The sequence below is a fragment of the Sorghum bicolor genome, chromosome 4 (genome assembly GCF_000003195.3).
Source record: "Sorghum bicolor cultivar BTx623 chromosome 4, Sorghum_bicolor_NCBIv3, whole genome shotgun sequence".
NCBI lineage: Eukaryota > Viridiplantae > Streptophyta > Magnoliopsida > Poales > Poaceae > Sorghum > Sorghum bicolor.
Window position 1 is genome coordinate 6,838,386 of NC_012873.2, and position 24,450 is coordinate 6,862,835.

The 24,450-nt window shown below is 45.2% G+C and overlaps 3 protein-coding genes across 3 annotated transcripts; 1 reads left to right on the forward strand and 2 right to left on the reverse strand.

The window, feature by feature from the left end:
• LOC8071647 (glucan endo-1,3-beta-glucosidase 14) lies at positions 192-2,116 on the reverse strand. The gene is made up of 3 exons (XM_021458450.1): positions 1,945-2,116; positions 777-1,813; positions 192-471 (listed from the first exon to the last, which is right to left on the reverse strand). The coding sequence occupies exons 1-3, from the start codon at positions 2,084-2,086 to the stop codon at positions 388-390; spliced, it is 1,263 nt and encodes a 420-aa protein (XP_021314125.1). The 5' UTR covers positions 2,087-2,116; the 3' UTR covers positions 192-387.
• On the forward strand, positions 7,690-13,341 carry LOC8082916 (protein WVD2-like 6). The gene is made up of 9 exons (XM_021459429.1): positions 7,690-7,746; positions 9,469-9,773; positions 10,005-10,173; positions 10,269-10,418; positions 10,834-10,895; positions 11,335-11,494; positions 11,584-11,655; positions 11,747-11,857; positions 12,779-13,341. The coding sequence occupies exons 1-9, from the start codon at positions 7,690-7,692 to the stop codon at positions 13,175-13,177; spliced, it is 1,485 nt and encodes a 494-aa protein (XP_021315104.1). The 3' UTR covers positions 13,178-13,341.
• LOC8071648 (EIN3-binding F-box protein 1) lies at positions 15,623-18,792 on the reverse strand. Its single transcript, XM_002453452.2, has 2 exons — positions 18,482-18,792; positions 15,623-18,340 (listed from the first exon to the last, which is right to left on the reverse strand). The coding sequence occupies exons 1-2, from the start codon at positions 18,504-18,506 to the stop codon at positions 16,398-16,400; spliced, it is 1,968 nt and encodes a 655-aa protein (XP_002453497.1). The 5' UTR covers positions 18,507-18,792; the 3' UTR covers positions 15,623-16,397.

The following is a 24,450-nucleotide window of genomic DNA, read 5'->3' on the forward strand; positions in this document are numbered from 1 at the left end:
GGGAAAGCGGTAAATTATCACAAGAGTTTGTAAGGTAAAACACAGGGAACATTGGAATACTGATTTTTGGAAGACGATGAGGACTTGATGTTTCAGTTTGCATGTAAAGGGATCATGCTGAACTTTGAAATATGAGGCTTGATTATTAATTTATTCAGAAAAATGAGAAATTCATCTGATGCAAAGAAAACTAAAATTCTGAACCATCTCCGAATCATCCATTGAATTTCGCAATAGTGCGATTTTCTATAAAGAGAATTGCGTTAGTAAACTGCATGCACCTGTCCTGGAGCAGCTCTTCATAAGCGCCATGAACTAGCATCCAGTGCAAGAAGCATGGATCTACCACACTATACAGTAAGCAGGCATGTAGGTGCTAATCTGCGGTCATGTCCCTAATGCTAGAAAAAACAATGTGCATGGAAGAAGCGCAGCCGAGTACTGTACAATCCACCCCCACGCTCCAACTCTCTGCAAATTCACCAAAAGCACAAACAATTCAAAAACACCTCATAAATAATTTAATCAAGATCAACAACACAATCTCGTGCAACTACGTAGATATCCACACCACTCATATTGTCTCTCATATTGTATTGAGACGTGTGCTACGCATCATTTAGTCCTCAGGAAGTACTAAATGGTGTGCCACACACCCCAATACACTATGTTTGGTGTTGGATGATAGTGCCTACCCTCCAAAGATACTTGTGGTTGTGGATGGCAAAGAACCAAAAGATCGAGAAACCAATAGAACCAAGAGCATGTTATAGTACCTTGAAGGGCAGGAGAGGATGCGGCGGCGCCGACGACGGCAGGAGCCCCTTGAGGCCGATGTTAATGGAGACGCTGCCGTCGGGCTTGAAGAGGCCGTAGTGTCGCTCGGAGGTGGGCCCCGGCTTGAGGTCCTCGTTGAAGAGCGCGAAGATGTAGGCCTTGGCCACCCGGTCGGGCCTGTAGGGCGTCCCCTTGCGCAGGAAGAGGCGCTTCCTGAGGTTGCGGTCGTAGGTGACGGCGTTCTCCATGTTGGCGCCGGCCTCGGTGGCGTCGCCGGCGGACGCCCACCCGGTCTCGGCCACGCGCACCTCCATGCCCGAGTACCCCGCGGCCTCCAGCGCGAAGTAGGCGGCGTCGAGCTGCGCGTCGAACATGTTGTCGTAGTGCAGGCCGGTCTTGGGGTCGACGATGCCGGCGTTGGGCTTGAAGAGCGCGTAGTTGATGTCGATGTGCGACGGGTCGCTCATGTAGGCGAGGAACGGGTAGGCGTTGACGTAGAAGGGCGCGCCGGTCTTGGAGAAGAAGTCGAGCAGCGGGCGGAGGTACACCATGAGGTCGTCTTTGAAGACGCAGGCGGACGGCGGGTACGAGTTGGCGAAGACGGCCTCCGAGTGCGGCGTGGAGAGCTCGATCTTGGCGTCCAGACGGAGCATCCTGAGCGCGTCGTGCACGTTGAGCACGGCGCCGACGAGCGCCTCGGCGAGCCCCGTGTCCGCGCCGCCCAGCACCTCGTTGCCGACCGTGATGCCGACGATGCGCGTGGACGGGTAGTACGGCTGCACGTTCTCGTTCAGCCAGTCCATGGCCTTGGCCGGGTTGGCCGCCATGTCCTTGAGGAACTCGTTGGGGATGGCCACCACCAGGTTGAGCCCCGTGCCACGGAACGCGTCCAGCACCTTGTGCTCCGCGTCGTAGATCTTCACGTTGCGGATCTTGGCCAGCTTCAGCAGCCGCGCCACCACCTCCGGCGGCGGCAGGTTGTCGGCGATGCGGCCGTAGTTGATCCCGTACGTGCCCACGAACGAGTGGATGCCACCTGCATGCATGCGGAGTTGAGCCATGGCATGCATCGGGCCGGCGACGATCATCAGGGTCAGTCAAGTCATCAAATGAATTAAAAGAACCAATCGATCGATCGATGGATGGATCAGCAATTCAGCAGCCTACCTTGATCGGAGCGGTGTGAGATGTTGGTGTTGGTGTTGGTGATTTGTTGAGCGTGGCAGGGGAAGGCGAGGAGGCAGCAGCACAGGAGCAGCAGGAGCCGGCGGCGGCGCCCGTCGCCGGACTTCCACCGCGGCGGCGCCATCACCGCCGTCGACTCCCAGCAGTCCAACTGTCGCAGCAGCAGCAGCAGCGAGGAGGAGGAGCTCGGTGGTGAGAGGCGCGAGCGCAGGAGGAAGAGGAGGAAGGCGTGGCCGCAGCGAGGCGCGCGGGCATTAGAGCAGGCGGGCGGCGTGCGGGGCACGTTGCGTGTGGCGGCGGCACGGCCATGGATGGATCCCGCGCGCGGTTTAATTAGTACTTCTCCCCCGCGCGCACGCTCGCCGGCGAGCGAGGTGGCCGGTTGCTTGCTCGGCGGGGCTCGGTGGGACTGGGAGTGCCTGCCTCGCAGGGGTTGCCAAGAATGGTATGGTGGTGGCCGAGGGGGGAATGGTATCGGGTCTCTTGCGTTGCCTTCTTCCCTCAGTTGCCTGCGGGAGCGGCGGCCGCGCGCGCCCGCGGCTCTCCGCGTGCGACGTGCCTGTGCCTGCCCTGCCGCTCCCTGCTCTGCTCGGCAGTTCGGCACTCAGCCGCCTCGCCTCACCATTGAGCTGAGCTCCGGCTCAGTTCTTCTCAGGGATCCAAGGATCGGAAGGAAGCAGAGCAAAGCCAGCAAGTGAAAGAAATGGGATTCTGACAGCGCGCCAAAAGGCAGATGATCCCGAGGTTCAGAGCAGAAACCACGTCAGAGGATAAGAAGCATGGAGCAAATTGCGTCAAAAGCCGAAATAAACTGATGCACAAGTGTGCTATTGATAGTATGTAAATGTAACAAGTTTTGTTTTTGGTTCTTTGGCAGACAAATAAGCTAGCACGTGTTTTATTTCTCTATCATTTTCTGTCTATTCCTAGAACTAAGAAATCAAGTACAAGCCCATACACCTTTAGCTTTAGCCTTTGCAGTTTTTAAAATGCTCTAAAGAGCACTAGTGGTGTATTAAGTATCTGAACTGAAACATTATTGTCTTCTTTGCACAGAACTGGCCAGTTGTCTGCCCTGCAACAATGAGTTCCCCGGAAATTAGGAAGACTTGGATCCATTTATCTGACGAGACGACACAACTTTCTGCACCAGCAGGGAACAATTAACAATGTGTGGCCTATGTTCCATTCACAGAAAGTGACAAGACATGGCCCTCTACATCTCTTGATGAAAAAGGTTCCAAGCAATGCGAGGATAAATATTCTGATAAGGAGATGATGGAAAAAGACACTGGCGAGGTGTGACGCTAACTGTTAAATTGCTAATGTACTCAAAAGGAAAACAGGGTGCTAAGCCTTCAGAGAAGTGTCTCCTCAATTGATATATTCCTGCCAGCGATTTTCGAAAAGAAAAGGCCTTCAGAGAAGTGCAATCAGCATTAAGGAGATGTATAAAAAGTGTTGACCATATTGTGTGATTAGTACATGATGGAAGAGCCATGTCAGCTCCACATAGGAACAAAGAACACAAAATGTGAAGACCTACCAAAGGGCAAAGCAATCACAAATTTCTGTTTCCCACTCTTCTAGTGGTGCTTGACCTACCAGTGGATGTAATCATATACGATTGGCCTTGCAAACCCTGATTTGGACTTTGTGATGTCCTGGAGGTAAATGTAGACATGTATTGTTAGATTTTGCGCAATTGAGGGGCAAGATGGGATGTAGTGACGGTGATGGCCATTGGATGCACCTCCCTGTCCCCCACACTTCATTTCCACCAGACCAGCCTCCATACAATGTATGATTGTGTTGTTATCACCACTATGTATATAAATTGTTACTGTGTATAGCAGACTCGGTCTAGCTCACTGCATCCACAAGCCAGTCTCACACCAGATCCAGGCCCACAGAAGCCCATAACCAATCAAGGTCTCAGGTCTAACTCAACCTAAAAGATTAGTTTGATAGGTGAGTGGGACTCTGTAAGACTAAAATTAAAAATCTTCTCCATCCCAAACAATTCCAAATTCTATGGAAGACGTTATCCACATGGGATATGCATATGCATGATCTTTAGAAGATGTTACTCCGTATCCTTAGAATCCTGCATAGAATGTGTGCCAAGCTCTGAGCCTCTGAAGTCACTTGTCTCAGGCTTATTATAATTTGGCTAAAGGATTCTTGTGTAAAGAAATCAAATCAGGTGGGAATCCGCTCCCTCGTTGCCCCTAAAAAAATCCTACATGCATTGTCGCCTTGTTTAGTTCACAAAAAAGAAAATTTTTTAGGTTATATAGCACATTTGTAACTATAGCAATTAGTGTCCAATTATTAGGTTTAAAAGATTTGTCTCGCAAAATACATGCAAACTGTACAATTAGTTCTTTTTTAATCTATTTAATGCTCCATGCATATATCCAAATATTCGATATGATGGGGTGAAAAGTTTGTGGGTGAGACAACAGGGCCTTAATTATCCAAATAGGAAGTATTCCTGTATAGTACTAACTTTAATGAGCAACTGGAAATCCTGGATTTTGTTCCCGCCTCCTTGTAAAATAAGAAGGGTAAGTGCGTAAGGCTCTCTAGACACTTAAACAGGGATTCTCTTTCCCGGACCTCACCTTCTTTTATCTAGTGGTCATGAAAATTGAAACTTATTAGCATTAATTTTCAGCCATAAAATAGTTTTTTTTACAACAAATCAAAATCAGTATTGACCAGCAGCCGAATAGGGTCTAGCACATCTGTAAATATGCAGGCTCCTAATGTCCATTGAGTGTGCTGTGACAACCTAATCTACCGTTCAGCAAAAAGGCACGTCATGGCTAACCAAAAACTACTTTTACTAGTAAACTTATTGGCTACCAAAATCTGCATCATAAATTATACTACCATCTAAATCAATTCAGACGATGTTGTTATACATTTGTGAAGAAAAGGAAGGAACAAAAGGGCACATGCCCAAAAAAATAAAGGAAAAAAATGCCAACCATCCCAGGATACGTCAGCTAGAGCCTACTTTGAACGACGTTAACATTATCTGGTACAAGTAGTTTCTCGTGCTGGGTCTTGTTTAGTTCACCATGAAAACCAAAAAGTTTTCAAGATTCCCCATCACATCGAATCTTGTGACACATGCATGAAACATTAAGGTCTTGTTTACTTCCCCAAAAATTTTGCAAAATTTTTTCAGATTCCCCGTCACATCGAATCTTTAGACGTATGCATGGAGTATTAAATATAGATGAAAATAAAAACTAATTGCACAGTTTGGTCAAAATTAACGAGACGAATCTTTTAAGCCTAGTTAGTCCATAATTAGACAATATTTGTCAAATACAAATAAAAGTGCTACTATTCATATTTTGCAAAAAAATTTGGAAGTAAACAAGGCCTAAATATAGACGAAAACAAAAAACTAATTACACAGTTTAGCTGTAAATCACAAGATGAATCTTTTGATCCTAGTTAGTCCATAATTGGATAATATTTGTCACAAACAAACGAAAGTGCTGCAGTACCGAAAACTTTTTACTTTTCGAAACTAAACAAGGCCTTGAGTTGTGTACCTTTGTCCCTTTTTCTCTTAATGAAAAACGGACACAAACTTGGTCATGAAAAATCTGGTACAAGTAGCTATGGACATTCAGTTCCACAATTCTTTCAAAATGCATAGTACTATATGAATTTCTATTCCTATTACAAGGAATGCAACTACCAATTGCACATCTGTGTATCATGGGGATTACCAAAGAGCATGCTGTTGTGTTCTGCATAAAAACTTTTACTCACGCCAAATATTCTTTTTCTATAAGACTATAATATTAGTTTCAAGTATAGCCCATACTTTAGACCTTATTTAGTTCCCCTAAAGTTTATTCACTATCCTATCGCATGTTTGAACACATGCATGAGTATTAAATATAGACTAAAAATAACTAATTACATAAATTCTCGATTATTTTGCGAGACGAATCTTTTAAACCTAATTAATCCATGATTTAACAATGTGGTGCTATAGTCTCGCAAAAAAATAAAGCTAATCAAACTTAATAAATTCGTCTCGTGGAGTACCGAAAACTTTTATAATTTATTTATTATTACTATTTGAATACTCTCATATAACACCTTAATATAACAGGCGATGTGACACCCCAAAACTTAACACCCTGAATTTAAACCAGGTCTAAATGTGGCTTCTTGCAGTTTGAATATACGATTCTAAAATTTTGATTATTATGTAATCTGTAACTTTGAATATGTGTTTCTAAAATTTGACATGCCCATAACCTAAAATCATGAACTTATATTTCTGTAATTTAGCATTATGCAAGACCTATACCACATCTCTACTCCTAAAAGAGTCACTAGGACCCGTTTACCGCTAGCATGGTGAAGCCGACCATCTCATGCCTCTCTATAATTTTTAGCGCTTAGCTAAAGTGAACTGCAAGTTGGGCTTACAAGATGTTTGACCATTTTCTTTCAGTTGCCTATGTCTGAACTCGAATGGATACCATAATACTCACAAGGCATTTTTTTGATATGATAACTGCAAAATACTCAATCTATCTCAAATTATAATATGTTTGACTTTTTTTGACACTAAGTTTCGTCTTATTTAAAACTTTGTGTAAAATATCACTTCTTTTATGGTGATTGGTTTATTAATAAAAGTTCTTCATAAATGACTTAAAATTGACTATATTTATATATTTTTTTTGAATAAGAGGAGTGGTCAAATATCAAAAAAGTGAAATGTTTTATAATTTTGGATAGAAAGAGTATGAAGGATGATTTAGATTTTAACACCCATAGCAACGCACGAGTCCTATCTCAATATAAAGAGGTACACGATATAGGAGTATGTTGGAAAGTACCCGAAGATAGAAACCCAATATTTCAAGATCAAATCCAGATGCCCCAATTATTCCAAGACACTATTCCAAAACATCAATTTAGGCCTTGTTTAGTTGGAATTTTTTTTGGCTTTGGCTATTATAGCATTTTTGTTTGTATTTGGTAAATATTGTTCATTATAGACTAACCAGGTTTAAAAGATTCGTCTCATAAATTACAGGTAAACTATACAATTAGTTATTTTTTTATTCATATTAGCAAATATGCGCGTGCGACACTCACGTGTATATCAAAAACTATTTCAAATACAATGAAAATAGTAATTGAATTATCGATATATCAATTTGTGTATATTTCATCAACAATTTTTTAAATATAAAAATATTATATTAAATCCCTTATTTAATCCATAAAATGTTAATAACATTTACAGGAGTGACACTAGTCTAGGTGAGGGCCAATGTTCACACAGTCAATTTTCTGGTAGGGCGGTCATGGTGAAGTTGCCATTCAGCTATGACACCGTGCGGTCTTAGACACAGTTCTAAATTGTCCTTAATATGATAATGATTCCACCATACTAAGACAATATAAATATATTAACTCATACACTGCCATATGCTTTGTTTTTGCGGGTTCAGTTAAAAGTAGATCGTCGAACTTATGAGTTAAGTGCAATCAAATAATTTGTCTGAATAAAAAATAAAATAAATATAAACAAAAAATAAAATAAATATAAACATTATAGAACCGTAAGAGAATTCCAAACGAACCTTCTATTTATTGGCAACACTTGTTTTTTGTAATTGTGCGATTGTCTCTATAGGTCTCTGATCTTGCCTCGTGTCCGTCGCAGCACGCATGGGCGGCTGCTCAGGGGATGATATGTGCTCGCTGCACACAGTTGCCCACCCGCACGTAACATGCATCCGACCGTCGCCGCCATAGTTGCCGGAACCGGCCGCTCTATTATCGTTTTTGAAATCTAGGAGGAATCCTAGGCGGAGTCTTACATCTTATATCATATAAGATCACGAGTGACGTAGGACTTATATAGCACGATGTTTAGATTATAATGGTTAGTCAAATTCGGTTAGAGCGGTCATGGTGGAGCTGTCGTTCAGCTATGACACCATGCAGTCTTAGACACAGTTCTAAACTACTCATAATATGATAATGATTCCACCATACTAATACGATATAAATATATTAACTCATACACTGTTATATGTTTTGTTTTTGTTGGTGCAGTTAAAAGTAGATCAACCAGAACTTATGAGTCGTGTGCAATCAATAATTTGTCTAAATAAAAATTAAAATAAACATAAATAAAATAAATATAAACATTATAGAACCGCAAGAGAAATCCAAACGAACGTTTTGTTTACTGGCAACACTCGATTTTTGTAATCGTGCGATTGCCTCTGTAGGTCTATGATCTTGCCTCACGTCCATCTTTGGAAATCGCAGCATGCACAGACGGTTGCTCAGGAGATGATATGTGCCTGTTGCACATTAGCGGAGCCAAAAGCTTTTATGAGCCTGAACAATTTTTATTAAGCAAAATATTTAGCTAGAAAATTATAGAGTTTTGTTTTGATATAAATTTTTTTTCCTTTTGAATGTCTCCGATGAGCCCGGCCGGCCGCCCGGTGTGGCCAGGCGGTGGCTCCGCCAGTGCTGTTGCATGCAGTTGCCCACCCGCCCACAGTATACATCCGACCGTAGCCGCAACATTTGCCGGAATCAAACGGTTATTAAACAGGAAGGAGAACCGTCTCAAAAAAAAACTCGCTCTTTTAATAAGAGATGATGATGAATAATAATGATGATAATAACGATGATATGATTTATTATCTTATATATGCGTTTAAAGATTTAATACGACAAAGAATTTTTAAAAAAAAAATTGAACTAAACAAGACCTGATTCCAAGCCACAACAAACGATTTCCCAGCTGGTTGCTCCAGCGATGGCGTTAGAGCATCTCCAAGGGACTTTGCAAATGAATTTTGCATTTGGTGTTGTTTGCAAAGTCTCAAACTCATTTGCAAAGTCTAAAAATAGTCAAACTTCAAGGGACTTTGCATTTAGATTTGGCAAACCCAAAGTATGGACTCCACCTTCGATTTTTTTTTCACCGATCGCGCCCGCGCGTTTTTTTCCCTTCGCGCCATTTTGACGTACGTCGTGCGTGCCAGTCGCCGCCCAGGCCAGGTCCGCGCCAGTTGCCGCCCAGCCCAGGTCTTCGCGCCAGTCGCCGCCCAGCCCAGGCCACATTCGTCGTTCGTCACCGTCGTCGTTGGCGTCAGTTTGGCTCCATCCACCTACGGCAGCTGGAGGGACGGCGGGCACGCACGGCAGCTGGAGGGCGGGCGCGCGCGGCAGGGAGGGCGGACGGGCGTAGAGAAAATCGCGCAGGGTGGGGGGCGGGGGGACAGAGTCCGACGTGGAAGGCCAAAATTGTAGATGCAAAGTGGTGGGAAGGTTTGCATATATGCAAAGCCTCAACCTCTATTTGCAAAGTTAACCAAATTGCAAACCTTATTTGCAAAACCATTGGAGAGGTATTTTCTACTCTTTTTTGCAAATAGAGCAATGCAAAGTTTGTTTGCAAAGCCCTTGGAGATGCTCTTATAGGACACGAGAGATGTGAGGGCGCGCGCGCTTGGCGGTAGGTGCATTTTTTCTATCCTTCCTCGACCCTTAGGCCCGCCGCGCCTTGGACTCGTCTCGCCCGCGGCCGATCTCCTCCGTCCGCTCGCCGCGCCGCAACCCGGAGAGGAGACTGAGCTCGGTCGAGCACCACCTGGGGCCCAGCGTCCTCGCGACCATCTCCGGCACGGCGTCCGCACTCTGCAGCCTCGGTGTCCCTGCGACCGTCGCTGCTGTCCTGCGTCGCCACTCGCCACTTTGGCCGGCGACGAGCACCACCAGGACACTAGGTATTCCCTCCCCTTGGTCCTCCCTTCCTGCTGTGCGAAGCCGTGCGCCCAGACATTGACGTAATTCATAGGTAAAAACCGTGCGCCCAAACCCTTACTGTTCGTAATCGGATCTGAATCTAATTACAGGTGTATATGCATGTATTATGCCTACTAACTTCGATTGCTTTGCAAAAATTATTGGGTGTACATGTGTACACCCATGTCCTTTACTGGGTCCGCCCCTGCCAGTGGGAAGCCCGCAATGCCTAGCTTAGGGGGCCAGGGTGAGGAAGAGCATGGGGAGAAGGGCAATGAGGACAACTCAGGGGAGAGCGAGGTGATCAACCCGCCAGAAGAGGCTAGCGGGGAGGCCACCTCGCCTATGGAGGGCAGGAAGCCTCGCCTTGGACTTTCCAAGGTGAGGCTCTTGACAGCGATGTCTTGTAATGCTTTTGTTCTTCATCTACAGTTGTGCTGATTGCCATTTCGTTCATTATAATATATAACTTTTAGGGGAATCAAAGCCATGGACCTAAGGCTATCAAATCCAAGAGCCCAAGGAGTGGAGATGAAGGTCAGGCAAGGAGAAAAGGGGTGAATTCTTCTCTTCCTAAGGCACCCATTGTCCAGGTGTCCCATGGTGACGCTGGTGTCGGCAGTAATGTAAGCAGTTCTACATTATGATGCACTATGTTTCAATATCTTCACTGGTCAGCGAAAGAGCCTGTAGCCTAGTGGTTGCAAGCGCTTTAGTAGCATCTCCGGGTCCTGAGTTCGACCTCGTGGAAGTGAATTTAGGCGGGTTAAAAAAAAATCCCCTCGTCAGCAAAGCTGGGTTTCAGGGATTTTCTCAGCTTGCAAGGCTGAGGTCTTCTACCTTATAATAGCAATGCCCTGGGCCCTGGGAGAGGTCATACCCCTGGCGGGTTGATGTTTAAATATATTCACTAGTTATGTGGATATCTAGAATCAGCTTCCTGCCCAATCCAGTTGGATCTTACATGACTTGTTTCACTTTTATGTTTTATCAGAAAGCTGGCAAGACCTTATACATGTTGACTTGTTTCACTTTTATCAGAAAGCTGGCAAGAATGAATCTCGCTCATCTCCCATGGATGCAACATTGCTGGATGACTCCAAGTAAGTTGCTTCTTTCCTTTCTATTAAGATCAGAATATCTTGGGAGAAGGAATGTAGTAATAGACTAATAGTGTATTAGCATTATATGCCCCGAATGAATATGTTCACCACAAATTATGGTACTGGAGAACTCTAGACTAATAGTGCATTAGTATATATGGCCCGAATGAATATGTTCACCATGAATTACAGTACTGGAGAACTCTACCAGAAACATCATTTAGAGCCCCCAGTAGGAATAGTATGTGCACGTGAGTTCGACAGTGTGTCCATGCTACGCATCTGGGATATGTGCATAAATTTGTGCCCGCTGCTTGTAAAACAGAAAGCAACCATGCTAAAAAAAAGTCATTCTATAGCTTCATATGGCATAAACATATGCACACAGTTATATATTTGAAGAGTCGCGTATGCTATTTATATTTTAACTCAAATCCAGGGAGAAAAGGAAAACTCAAAAGCCATCAGCACAGCTCTCTTCCATCAAAAGAGATGAAGAACAGTCAAATGGTGAGAGTGCAAAACCTCGAAAAGTTGGCAGCACTCCATCATATGGTTTCACCTTCAAGTGTGACGAGAGATCTGAAAAAAGAAGAGAGGTAACACTGTCTTTAGCTGTTTTATTTGCTGATTGCATTTTGAAATATGCTTTTGCCAACTTTGTTTACCCAATTCTGCAATCAAACAGTTCTATTCGAAGCTTGAGGAGAAGATTCAAGCAAGAGAGTTAGAAATAAGCAATTTGCAAGAGAAATCAAAGGTACCCTTATGTTCCTTTCTTTTGGGAAATGCTGCCTTCCAACATCACATCTCTTATGTTGCTTGCTGATATATTTCTGTAAAATGCACAGGAAACTGAAGAAGCAGAACTCAAAATGTTGAGAAAGAGTTTGAATTTCAAGGCAACACCAATGCCAAGCTTCTATAAGGAACCAACTCCTGCCAAGGTTGAATTGAAAAAGGTAACTTAGTGATCATGTCATGGCTAGCTACAGTATCTTATACTTTGAGTGAACTCATGACTGACATGCCTTATGAGCATGTGTGGAATCATCACTCATACAGTGTAAATTCCATCAGTTTTAGTCACCAACAGCCTTTCCTGCCTTTTCGGAATATATATTTCACACAATCATTTTAAAAGAGGAGGTGAAGTTGAAACTACCATATAGTTTAGCTGGAACCTGGAAGCCTTATTTTTTTTCTGATGTAAAAACCTGGTATCTGAGTGGAGATTGTAACCGCAGTTGGTACTTTGTTTTTCTCTATTTATGACTTTATATTGTCATCATTCTTTGGTGTTTTGCTGATATGATTGTTTAGTCCACATATTGCATTTAAAATTAGCCAAGCATTGCACCAGAAAACCTTGTCAAAAATGGATGAGGAGCCAAATTATACTCAGCAACTACCAGGCTTGCATAACAGACTAGATACTCAAATGTATCTTACGAATTTAGTTTTGATATGTGTAGTAGAAGCTAACGGGCCTGCTATCTTACTGATTAGCAGGGCTCAAGTAGCACTCAAGGTCCTGGGTTCGACCCCCTTTGTCGGCTGTGGTCCTGAGTTATATGTGTAACCACCTTAGTTGCTTTCAGCGAGAGTGCGCATGGACACAAGCATGTGTACTGGGCACTCGGTGGCATGTCTATGGCAGCCGCAGCCGCAGCCGCTCTTTGGGTTGTTTTTCTGTCTGAGCACGAGAAGCTTCTTAAATCTTAAAGCAATGCCGTGGTGGGGCAGTTTTTCCTCTGCATGTCTTTTTGATATGTGTAGTAGAAGAGTCTTTCTTTTGTCTACATGCACATATACTACTGGACAAATATGGAGTTTGTATTTCAAACAAATCTCATGTGTTTCGGCATTGATATTTGTTGTAGACCCCCCCAACCAGAGCTAAATCACCAAAGCTTGGTCGTTCTAAAAACAAGTCCACACCAGAGACTGAAGAAAATACTACTATGGACCAATCTGCCCGTCTGAGCCTTGAGGAAAAGGTTTCTCAAAATGGTGTGAAAAAATCAACCCCGTTGAATTCAGCAAAGAAGCCCCAGAGGAAGTCACTCCCCAGACTGCCATCTGAAGAAACTGGTCCGCTCGATGCCACCTCAAGGCAGCTAAAGAACACCAAACTGAATGCAGTTAATACTCAGGAGACAGGATCTGCTACAGAACAGGTACAAGGAAGTGAGACGAAAACAGATTCTGTTCAGGGGCCAATTGAAGCTGGAGCTAATCCTGATGAACAAGACGTCGCCGAACAGAGTGTCGTTTACTGAAGATCACGGTGACCAAAATCAACTGATTTGTGATGGATGGTGGTGTGCCTCATCTTTGTATAATATTGTGCTTGCCTGCTAGAGTACCTTGTGCCTGTATTATGTTATGTGATATATACTCCTGTTTGTTTTCCTGGAATTGAGCCTTGTATGCTGTTTATCAATCTAGAAAGCTTTTGTTCATAATCTACAGAGATATCCAAATTGCCCAAAGTCATTTGCAGTTGGTGGCAAATGCATTCATCATAACCTCCTAATACAGCAAGTCCTAGCGGTAGTGCCTGCAAATGATAACATCCTAATTCTGCAGCCCTGATTAATGAGATTTCATTTCAATATCCAGGGCTCTAGGCCATAGCAAGAGAATACTGAACCTGAACTTGTGGTCTTGCACCAATTTTTTTTTAAAAAAAACTTTTTGCCTGTGTACTTGAAACTGCTTCGTACCTTAGAACCTGTGCCTCCTAATCCAAATGTACCTTTTTATTTTTCAGAATTAACCCCTTCTGTGATGAAGAATCCCCTGATCTAGTTAGGATTGACATTCTACTGAACTACTCACCGGATTTCAGACTGAATGACTAGCTCGATGAGAACACCTCTAGAAAATGCTGATTAAAAGTAGTTTCAGGTTATTTGCAGAAGTTTTTTTCCCCTCATCAGGCGAGCTCACTAATTGATAATTTGAACTTCGATTGTGTACTGGATATTTGTCATCTGCGTAACGTGCCTATTTTTATCCGCAGAAAGCTAGAGAGTGGGCAAAATCAGCACTCCTACCTAATGGCCTTGGAACTTGCCTGCTAATCGATGAGTGGCTGTGGCTCCTGTAGTCTGAGATATGCTGCCGGATGGAGCTTGAACAGGTGCTCTCTTCAGTTTGTCATGTGCAATGCTAAGCTCCAGCGAACAGAGCATCATCGGTCGTTTCGATGATTGAAACCTCTTGGTGGTCACTTCGCTGTATCGAGTGGAATCATTAGCTTCTTGTTCTCGTTTGTATCATTAGCTTCCTGTTCTCGTTCGCTGCCGATGCATCATAATTTGCTGTTAGCACGAATCTGAATCGCACGTGAACAACACGCAAAAATATGTAATTGGTACATACAAATAAAAATAGGTTTAAGAGCACTTACAATGTGCATTTTTATTTTTACAATTTCCAGAATTTAACTTTTGGACAGTGTTTTCACGTAATATATCATTTTTATATAGCTACTAATATAGTTTTTTTTTGTACACTTGATATGCTTGCAATTTAACTTTATTTTCCTCAAAAAACATATGCTGTGACTAAACCTGACAGTGGGTTGAGATCCAAACCAAACCCACACCAATCCAAAACATATATATGTGAAAGTTAAATCCAAACCAAATTAGACCATGACTTCAATCATCCACACCAAACCAAACCACTTATGCGCTACACCCATTAAAATATATTTCCAACCCACCATTTCACCGGCACCTCATGCTATTGTTTATATTTAGCCATAAACAACAGCAAAAAATAAATAAATAGAATAAAAAATTATTATAAACTCTATTATTTAGAGCCAAACCAGTTCAGCCCACTTTAATAGGGCCCAAACCAAACTGGTCTAACAGTCTTTTCAGCCCGTTTCAATCCAAACCAATACAGCCTAAAAATAAAACCAAACTAAAAAACCGGTTTTAACCTAAACCATTGTCAGGTTTAGCTGTGACTTTTTCAAACAAATTATGCCTCGGACTTTCGAACAAACGGACTAGAGAGTAAATCACCCAAGTTTTTTCTTCACGAAAATCTCTACTCCTATAAATTAGGAAGAATAAAAAGAGCTTTTTGGGATTACTCTAAAAATGAAACGCAGAAATCACATGTTCGGATGATCCAAAAAATCAGATGCTTAAAGAATGATCCGTGTTAGATATATTGTTTAAGTGTACTCAATTGAAATAAATTTCCTACCATATACTCCCGCTGTCCTATAACACAGTACATTCTATTAATTTTAAGACATATTGAGAGAGCATAAAAAACGCATGTACTCTTATTTTATTTTCTAATCAAACGCTATCATTAATGTGATTAATGGTGATTAATTGATAAATAGAAAATATTTAATGTAAAATTAGTTTTGTCCTCTAGAATACATTATATTTAAGGATAAAGTTTAAATGCTAGAGGGAGTAGGATCCAAATAATTCTAATCTATACACTTGAAACTGGTTTCATATTTTTCTGATATAAAATAAATTTCCTAAGATTTTCTAAGATTACACCAGATTTTGAGACAATATGCTTATAGTTTATTGAACCTCAACTCCTCAAATACACATTGTCTCGAAATAGGTTCAAAACAATGTGTATTTTGAGGATTTAGGGTTCAATAAAATATAAGCACATCCCATAGAATCTACTTGCAGGCAGAGAAATGTTATAAATACAAGACAAGCACAAAGTTTCAACATAAACACATATTTCATTTATTCATAGAGGGTCACCAAGCTTACAGCACTCAACAATCTACCTGTAAAAATTGGGATCTGGCAAAAAAACAACCATAAAAGGTTGTCAAGGCAAGGCTTCTAGTATGCGCCTCGCAATGGCCAAGATCACCATGAACACCAGGCATCCCAAAGAGACTGTAAAAAAGATGCGACCCTACATGACCCTTACACACCATGGAGAACATCACACACAACACATCAAGACTCAAAACAAACTCAAAACTCAACAACCAAACACACTGCACAAGTCCACAGACGCTCCAGCATCAGCAGCCCTGGAAACGATGTCCTACACCAGCCTCTGGTGGTTGAGTTAGAATTGTGATAGTCCAGAGCTGCCAATGGATTGCCAAAGCCTGCAACTTCATAACCAGGAAGCAGTAAAACGAAAAAGGACTTGGACACTATGGCAACCTAAAAAACCTTATGACTATAAAGGCAAGGACCAGTGTCTGGATCGAGGGGCAAGATGCCAGTGATGGCAGCCAAGGCTCAAAAAACAGATAAACCCCCTGAGAGGTGATCTGTGAAAAACGAGCAGTTGGCTAGAAAGCACCCCCTAAAACAACTGGTCCTTGAACAATGCGGAAGCCCACCATCATGACTCGCTTGCGAGCCAAAAACCTGAAGATCATCTGGTTGTGCTACTGCTACGGTTGTATATCTGCATCTGGAAGTGGCTCCCAGTAGACACGAGCCCTTTCCAGCAATGGACCATCTTGTCTGCCTATGCAAGGATATCACACCACCAGAGCTGCTTCTCCAGCGATGCAATGTTGTGGTTGCCAATCATGTTGCAGAACTGAAGGTTGAGGCCCTCAAGAGACTGGCCAAGGTTGCCCAAGAACGGCACACTCTTCTGAGTAACCTTAGAGCAACCAGACAGTGAGAGAACACGAAGCTTGAGGTGCCTTGCAGATGCCAGAATGGCAACACCATGGTCACTAACCATGCAGTTTGAAAGATCAAGCTCCGCAAGCTCAGTGCAGCTCTCGGACATGGTGAATAGGCTAGCATCTGTTATCTTGCTGCAACCCTCAAGGCTGACTTTCTTCAGAGATTTTCCATGTCCCTTCACCAGGGAGGAGACAGCCACATCTGTGATGTTCTTGCAACCACTCAAGTCAACCTTGATCAGACCAGCTTCAGAAGACTGGATCAATGGAAGAAGCCCATTGTCAGTGACCTCACCAAGACCACTGAGGTCAACCTGCTCCAACTGAGGGCAAATCATCCCCACCACAGCCAAGCTTGCATCAGTGAAACCTGGGCAATCCTTGATTGTAAGGAAACGAAGTGATCGGCAAAGAGGAAGCTGTGCAGGCGCAGAGCCGATATCCTTGATCCCCATGCATTTCACCAAAGAGAGAGCCCTGAACTTCTGGCTGCAGTTGAGGAGGAAAGCAAGAATACCGACAAGAGTAACCCGGTTGCATTCCTCAAGCTGCAAGTTCTCAAACACCTTTGCTGATTCTGTGAACGCCTTAAGGCCAGCATCCGACACATGTCCACACTTCCTGAGGCAAAGCTGCTTCAAGCTTGGGCAGAACTTGGCAATAGAAGCGAGCGCAAGATCGGTGACTCCAGGGCAAGAGGTAACACTCATGCACCTGAGATTCTGCAGGCCAGCAGCATTAGCCATCACCCAGAAACCCCTCTCACCAACAGTAGCGAGACGAGTGAGTGTAAGGTCAGTGACGGCCTTCCCATAGTATCCAATCACAGCAAGCGAAGCATCAGTTATGTTCAATCCCTGGAGCCGGATCTTAGCAAGCGAAGCGGTAGCAGAGCACACCAGGCTGGAGATGCCTTGGTCACCAACAAGAGGGCAGTTCTTGATGTTCACAGCTTGCAGCTTCACGCAGCTGCGGCCAATCGCCCTCAGGCCCTCATTAGCAACACCGGAGCATGCCTCGATGGTCAGAGACACCAAGTTGGGGCACCCCTGCGCGACAGCTGCGAGGCCCTTGTCTGTGATGAGGGGGCATCGAGAGATATCCAGACGCTCCAGCGAGGGGCACCCGGCGGCGATCTCCGCAAGCCCAGCATCGGTGATAAGAGGCACATCCCAAAGCGCGAGCGAGCCGAGGTTGGGGCTGCCGCGTGCGACCGCCGAGAGACCTTGGTCCGTGACGCCACGGGTCGGGTGGCTGCCGCGGACGGCGAGCTTCTCCAGCCCGCCGCGGGATCCGGCGACGACGGCCATGGCGGCCAGGCGGACGTCAGTGGCCTCCTTGCCCTCCAGGACCCTGTCGACGGCGCACCGATCCGCGGGGGACTCCTCCTTATCCTCCTCCTCCATGACGAACTCCTCGTTCAGGTCGGGCAGCGACGGGGTGTCCGCCGCGGCGGCGGCCTGGCCGAGCTCGGAGGCCCGGATGCTGCCGAGGAGCGCGAGCCAGCGGCGGGAGACGCAGGCGGAGGCGCCGCGGCCGCGGCCCCCGGGCACGCGGCGCAGGATCTCGAAGAGGCACTCGTCCGGGAGCGCGTCGAGCGACGGCAGCGGCAGCGGCAGCTGCTGCCTCTGTTTCTTGGCCGCCCTCACGCACTCCGCCGCCGCCGCCACGGCGACCGCGGACGCGGCCACCAGCGTGCGCTTCCGCTGCTGCACGGCGCCGCGGCAGAAGAGCCCGGACAGCTCAGCCGGCGCCGAGACGAGGCACCCGCCATCTGGTCCAATCCAAGAAGCAGTCAATTAACCATCAGAACGGAATAGCAAAAGGTAATCGTTTCCTCACAACATGAATCTCGAATCAATCGACGGAACTCCGAAGAAAAGAAGAGCAAAGAAGAGGTCTTTCGCCCTCTCACCTCCGTAAGCGTAGAGCGCAGGCATGTCTCCGAATCTCCCAAGACCAAAGGGACCCCTTCCCCTCCCACTCGAATCAAGACCAGAAGAACGAACAAGAGCACGGTCACCGCCGGATCTGAGGCGCCGGAGAGGGCCGGAAGCATCTACGGCCCGCCGGAGCAAGGAAAACGGAACCCTATCGCCGCCGGCGACAGGGAAAAAAGGGAGCGAAAGGAAGGGAGGGGGAAGGGGAACCTCTGTGGCGAGAGGAGACGACCTGGGAGGAAAAGAAGACGGCCAAGAGATGGGAGAGGAATATAGGCCGAGTCGTTAGAGAGAGAAAGGGAGGGGAGAGAGAGTGGGGGGGAGGGGCTGGCCTGGCCCGCTTGCGTGTGGCGGTGTGGGCGGGGCGGATGGATCCGGCGGATCGGGGGCGAAAGGAGGAAGAGGACGCACGCCCCACACCCTTGGCGCGCCCAAGGGACAGAGCGTGGGCGTGGCGGGGGCCTCGGCGTCGCGTCGCGTGCCCCTCGACCTCCGTGGCTGGCGCAAGTTGCATTGCACCGCACGCGGCGAGCTGGATGGATTCACTGAACCTGCGCGCTGGACAGGTACGGTACGGGTTGGGATGGATCATGGGTGCAGATGCATGTTGCAACGAGGACAATTTTATAAAATTTAAATGAGCTAAAATAATTTTTAGCTAAATTACTGGTTACTCGCTCCATTCTAAACCTAATTGCACATTTCGTTTTCTTTATTTTTTTAAAATTTAATCAAATATATAAAAATACACTCGGTATGATCATTTATGGCTGAAAATACTATTCCCTTTTAAAAAGTCATGACTGAAAATATTATTTACTGATTTATTATGAGAAAAAAATTTATTAACTAACAGAAAAATACGGCTTATAAGACAAACCTCGCTTGCTTCGGCCCCCCTAAGACAAAACTACACTAAAGTTCCTGCTGCAGACGGCAAAGCGAGCATGACAATTAATATTTATAATGTGTAACAAGTATTATTTCATTCATTTCAAATTACAGTTCATTTTAACTTTTTTAAGTATATAGGTTTTACTATTTGTTTAGATACATATTATATTCAGATATATAGCAAAACTACATTTCTAAAAGGATAGAATGACTTTCAATTTGAACAGAAGAGGTATTAGATTAATATTGAAATACATTTAGTCAAATCTTCTTTAAATTTAACTAGCGTTGCCATAAACATCAATAACATTAATATCTACGATTAATTCAATGGTTGTCATTCAATATAATAAATGTTAGTATTTTATCATATCTACAACTCTTATAAAGCAAAACCTCACTATCTAATTCTTTTGACATAAAGAGTCCACCTCAGCAATCCACTATCAACCCCACTATCTATTTCTCTTAAAATGCAAAACGTCCACCTCAGCAGTCCACTATCAAGTTCTCTTGACATGCAAGGTGTCTACCTCAGCAGTCTTCTATCATTTGCACTAAGGTTCACTAGCACAAGAATTATGATATCTACATCAACGGAGCACATCATCCACTATGGATAGTTGGATACAATATCCACGATTATGCTAATAAAAGAGATACACTTATACTTCTTCTTCATACACGCGGCAACGCATGTAGTATATATATATAGTTAAATTTATAACGTTTTGATTTCTTTGAAAATGATAATTATATATTTTTAAGATAGACAGAGGAAGGGGAACCGGGAATTCCCAAACTAGAACAGCAGAAGCGGCTAGTTTTGGTACCAGAAGCTCTCGTGCAAAACGCTTTGCGGGGGTCCCTCCGCGCGTCACTCCTGTTTCGTCACACCCCTCCGCGCGTGCAGCGAACCTAGCCCCCTCCTCCTCTCCCTCTCACCCGCCTACCCCACCAGTCCACCACCACCGAACCGGGCCGGATGCGCTGCACACCCACCCACTCCACACCACACCACACCACACCTCACCTTTGAGTTGTGATTCTCGCCTATCCTCTCCCTCCATTTCCAAAGCGCGTACTACTAGTAGTAGTCCAGGTGCAGGGTATGCATTGCATTGCATCGCGTCGCACGTACTATAACGCCGCCACTTGTGCCTAACATCCACTTGCTTGCCGCGTTAAGTGCTTTGTTTAGAGGTGGTGGGGGCTTTGATTAATGGCCATGGCCTAGCTAGTGGATCAATGATTTGTACTTGTATATCTCCCTTGGGTTGATAATCAAGTGATTAGTGGAGATACGCTGGATCCGCTCCATTTGTCGTTTGGTGATCTCTCCAGCGTTGAGACGGTCTTCGACGTGCGCCTCCGGCCACTCTTTGTTTAGTTATTATTATATTGTTACTCCCTCGGTGCCAAGAATAATGTGATTCCCGTTTCTCAATGAGTCCAACAATGATTTTTAAATCTAGTTAAATATATATTAAAAATGCTCAACATTTTTAGTGTATAACAAGTGTCGTTAGATTAGTCATGACATGTATTTCTATAGTCAACTATTTCATTCATTCCAAATTATAAGTGGTTCTAAATTTTGTACATATATTGTTCTAATATATGTATATTAAGGTGCATAACGAAAATCTGTTTTGTTCCTCAACTATTACTTTTATTTATATTGTGGTTATATTTTTTCTAGTACTATATTTGTCGAGGACTTGCTTCGACTACACCAGCAACACTGCAAGAAGTACGTGGTCAAGTGCAGTTGATTAAGCTGAATATATACCTAGAAAAGTCATAACGATATAATTTAGAATGTAGGAAGTATTGTCTACTGTGCTGAACACCCCCTCTACTGCTTCAAAGTTCAAACAGCTACAGCTGGCTGAAAAATTCTCTACTAATCTCTTGTTCGTTTGGCTGATAAGCCATGGTAAAAAGTATTGTTGACTGATTTGTTGTGAAAGAAAAACACTACTGAATGACTGACACATTCGGCTGATAAGCTCAAGTGAACAGACTAAAAACACTCAACTTGCGCCGTGCTTGCTAATTGTATTTTAATTAAGATCTCATTTGGCACAGTTTCACTTCACCAGTGAAGTCATTTTTAGAGGTATCACCTCTATAAAACAACTCTATCGATAGAGCTGGAGCTTTTTTTTTAAATCGTTTCGTAAAATAGCTCCACATATAATGTTCTTAAAATATTCTCTCACATAACACTATGTGATAAAGTGAAGTTACTATTTGTACCTTTTTCACATTTCAAAGCTCGGTGAGAATAAGGCCTTGTTTAGTTAGCAAAAATTTAGGTTTTTGGCTACTGTAGCACTTTCGTTTTTTTTGACAAACATTGTCCAATTACGGAGTAACTAGGCTCATAAGATTCATCTCACAAATTACAGGTAAACTGTGCAATTAGTTTTTATTTTCGTCTATATTTAATACTCCATATATACGACCAGAGATTCGATGTGATGGAGAATCTTGAAAATTTTCGCAAACTAAACAAGGCCTATGTTTCTATAGATTTCATCGATGGAATCGTTTTATTTTATTTTGTTTGACACGAAATGAATCAAAACAGAGGGAGAAAGGTGCCTGCCAAATGGACACGCAATGCCCTGTGTGACTATTCCCGGTGCACAGCTTCTCCGCGACCAAGTTGTTGGGTGGATGCATGATTTGATTTGCTCCCGAAACACTTGTTTAACGACCGTCGGACCTCCGATGATGATGCGTGAAGTAATCGGTGACGACCGAAATGACAGGAAGTTCCCATCCCAGCTACTAATCGCGCAGGAGGATGAAGCGCACCTGGTCATCCGCGTTCCCGGCGGTTCGGATGGAGCCCGCCCGGCCTGATCCCGCGCACATGGCCGTTGCCGATGCGATCCGCCGTCGTCTCTGCTGCTGCTGCTGCTGCTGCCGTGTCTCCAGCGTACGGTCAGATTCGGAAGGGAGGCGGAGAAATATCTCCCGTCCTTTTTGGCTTTGCCAGAACGGAACGACTGGCTCTGAGGAGTGTTGCTACTGTGAGGCACAGTCACGGAGAACATGAGAGGGTGCACGTATACTCCAGCACACGCACATGGACACACACACACAGAGACAGGGCGTTGCGTGTTGTCTGCAGGGCGCAGCTGTGATCGGGCTCGGGGCGGCCGCAGGGATGGGACAACCGAACAACCGAGAAGGAACGGGCAAACGGCCGCCCCCCGCCGCCCTTGGCGCCACCCATCCCGTGCGCACGCGGGCAGGAGCCTTGCTTGCTCGGTGCGGCGGTGGCCAGAGTTGGATGATGGGAGCACATGCCGACGCCGATGCCGTTGCCCGTCGCCACTCTGCTTTCGCCGTCGCGATCGTTCCATTCCACCGTTCGACTGTGACTGACAGTGCTGACCCACTGGGTGGGGATCGGCCCGCCCCGATGCCCGTGCAAGTGCAGGGCAGGGCGGCGGCTCCTGCTCCTGCTCCTGCGCCTACGCGGCGCGCCCTGGATCACGCGCGCACGCGTCGCTGTCGAGGGCACGCATGCCAGTCTGCCTCCCTCTGTGCTGTTTCCCTGCTCTGGCTCGCCAGCGGTTCGAACCGCCACGCCCACGCGCGGTCGCCACCACGGCGCCGTCGGCGTCAAGGCCTCGGGAAAGGGAGCCGGCCGCCCGGCCTCCAGGACGGACGGACCCCCGCCGCCCTCCGTTTCAGATGCACCGCATGTTCCTTTTCTTTTCTTTTCTTTTCTGCGATGATTTCCCGAGGATTCCGTCGCCGATCGCGAGCACATGGGACGGAATTGGAATTGGAATGGAGAATCGTCAAATCGAAGGCGGGTGGGGATTCCCGTGGTTCGCGTGGCGAAACCGAGTAAAAAAAAAAGAAGAAAAAAGAACCGGGGAAAACTGTCGCCGTCGGTGCTGCCGCACGGTGCGACACCACTGCTCTCGGGGAGGCCGGAGGCGGAGGAGGGAGTTCACACTTCGCCGTCGCGCGTTTCGCTCGGACGGAGACCGACGCACTCTGCCCGCCTGGTTCTGACTGGACGTGGGACCTCACCTGGGAGCGTTATCTCCCAACTCCGATGGTGGGGAGCAGGAGCCACCGAGCCCGGACTCGGACACGGAGCGGAGGGGGGAAAGCGAACGCTCATGCATGGCTGATGGCTCACTCCCACTCCGCGAGACGGGTCCTTTGCTGCACGTTTTTCTGGTGGCGGGCGAAGGACGACGACTTGGGGAATGCGAAGTTGGGCTGCGCGACGGGACGGTGTCGAGAGCCCACGGCCTCGTTTCATTACTCGGCCCAACTAGTTTGGGCTCAGCATTGCACAGGGCGCAACTCCACTCTTGAACGGAACAGTGGGCCGACACTTCGGAGGGAAAATTGGACACGAGTGCACGTTGGAATTCCCGTCCGGATGCCTGCAGCCTAGCAGCGGGCCTAGAGACTAGAGAGGATTGGAATGCGATTCCTTCGGTTCGCTCCTTCTACAGTACCTTCCAATACAAACCCTCTTTATTTTGAAAAAAAAACCAAAGAAAAAGAAACAGACCATATTTATTATTATATTCTATATATGTCGTTGGCTGATTGGCCCACTGTTGCCTTACTCTCTCCGGCCTGTAATATAGGGTATTCTAGCATTCAAAATTTATCCTCAAATATAATACATTCTAGAGGACAAAATTTATTTTACATTAAATACTTTCTATTTATCAACCAATCACCATTAATCATATCAACGATAGCATCTAATTATGAAATAAAATTAGGGTAATTACGTCTTTTATGTTCTCTCTTTTACAGGAGAGAGGGAATATGTCATATCACTATATCAGTGCTTTTATATTGTCCGAGGCACTGTTTTTTATATATAAGGACACTAAAAAGAATGTCCCAAAGCTGATACTTTCTCCGTACTAAAAAAATAAAGTCATTTTGGACAGCAGTACGGTCTTCAAAGCGTAATTTTGATTTCTTATTTTTATAAAAATATTTTATGAAAAAAATAAAGCCGTTTTAGACAAAGACTTTATTTAAGTAC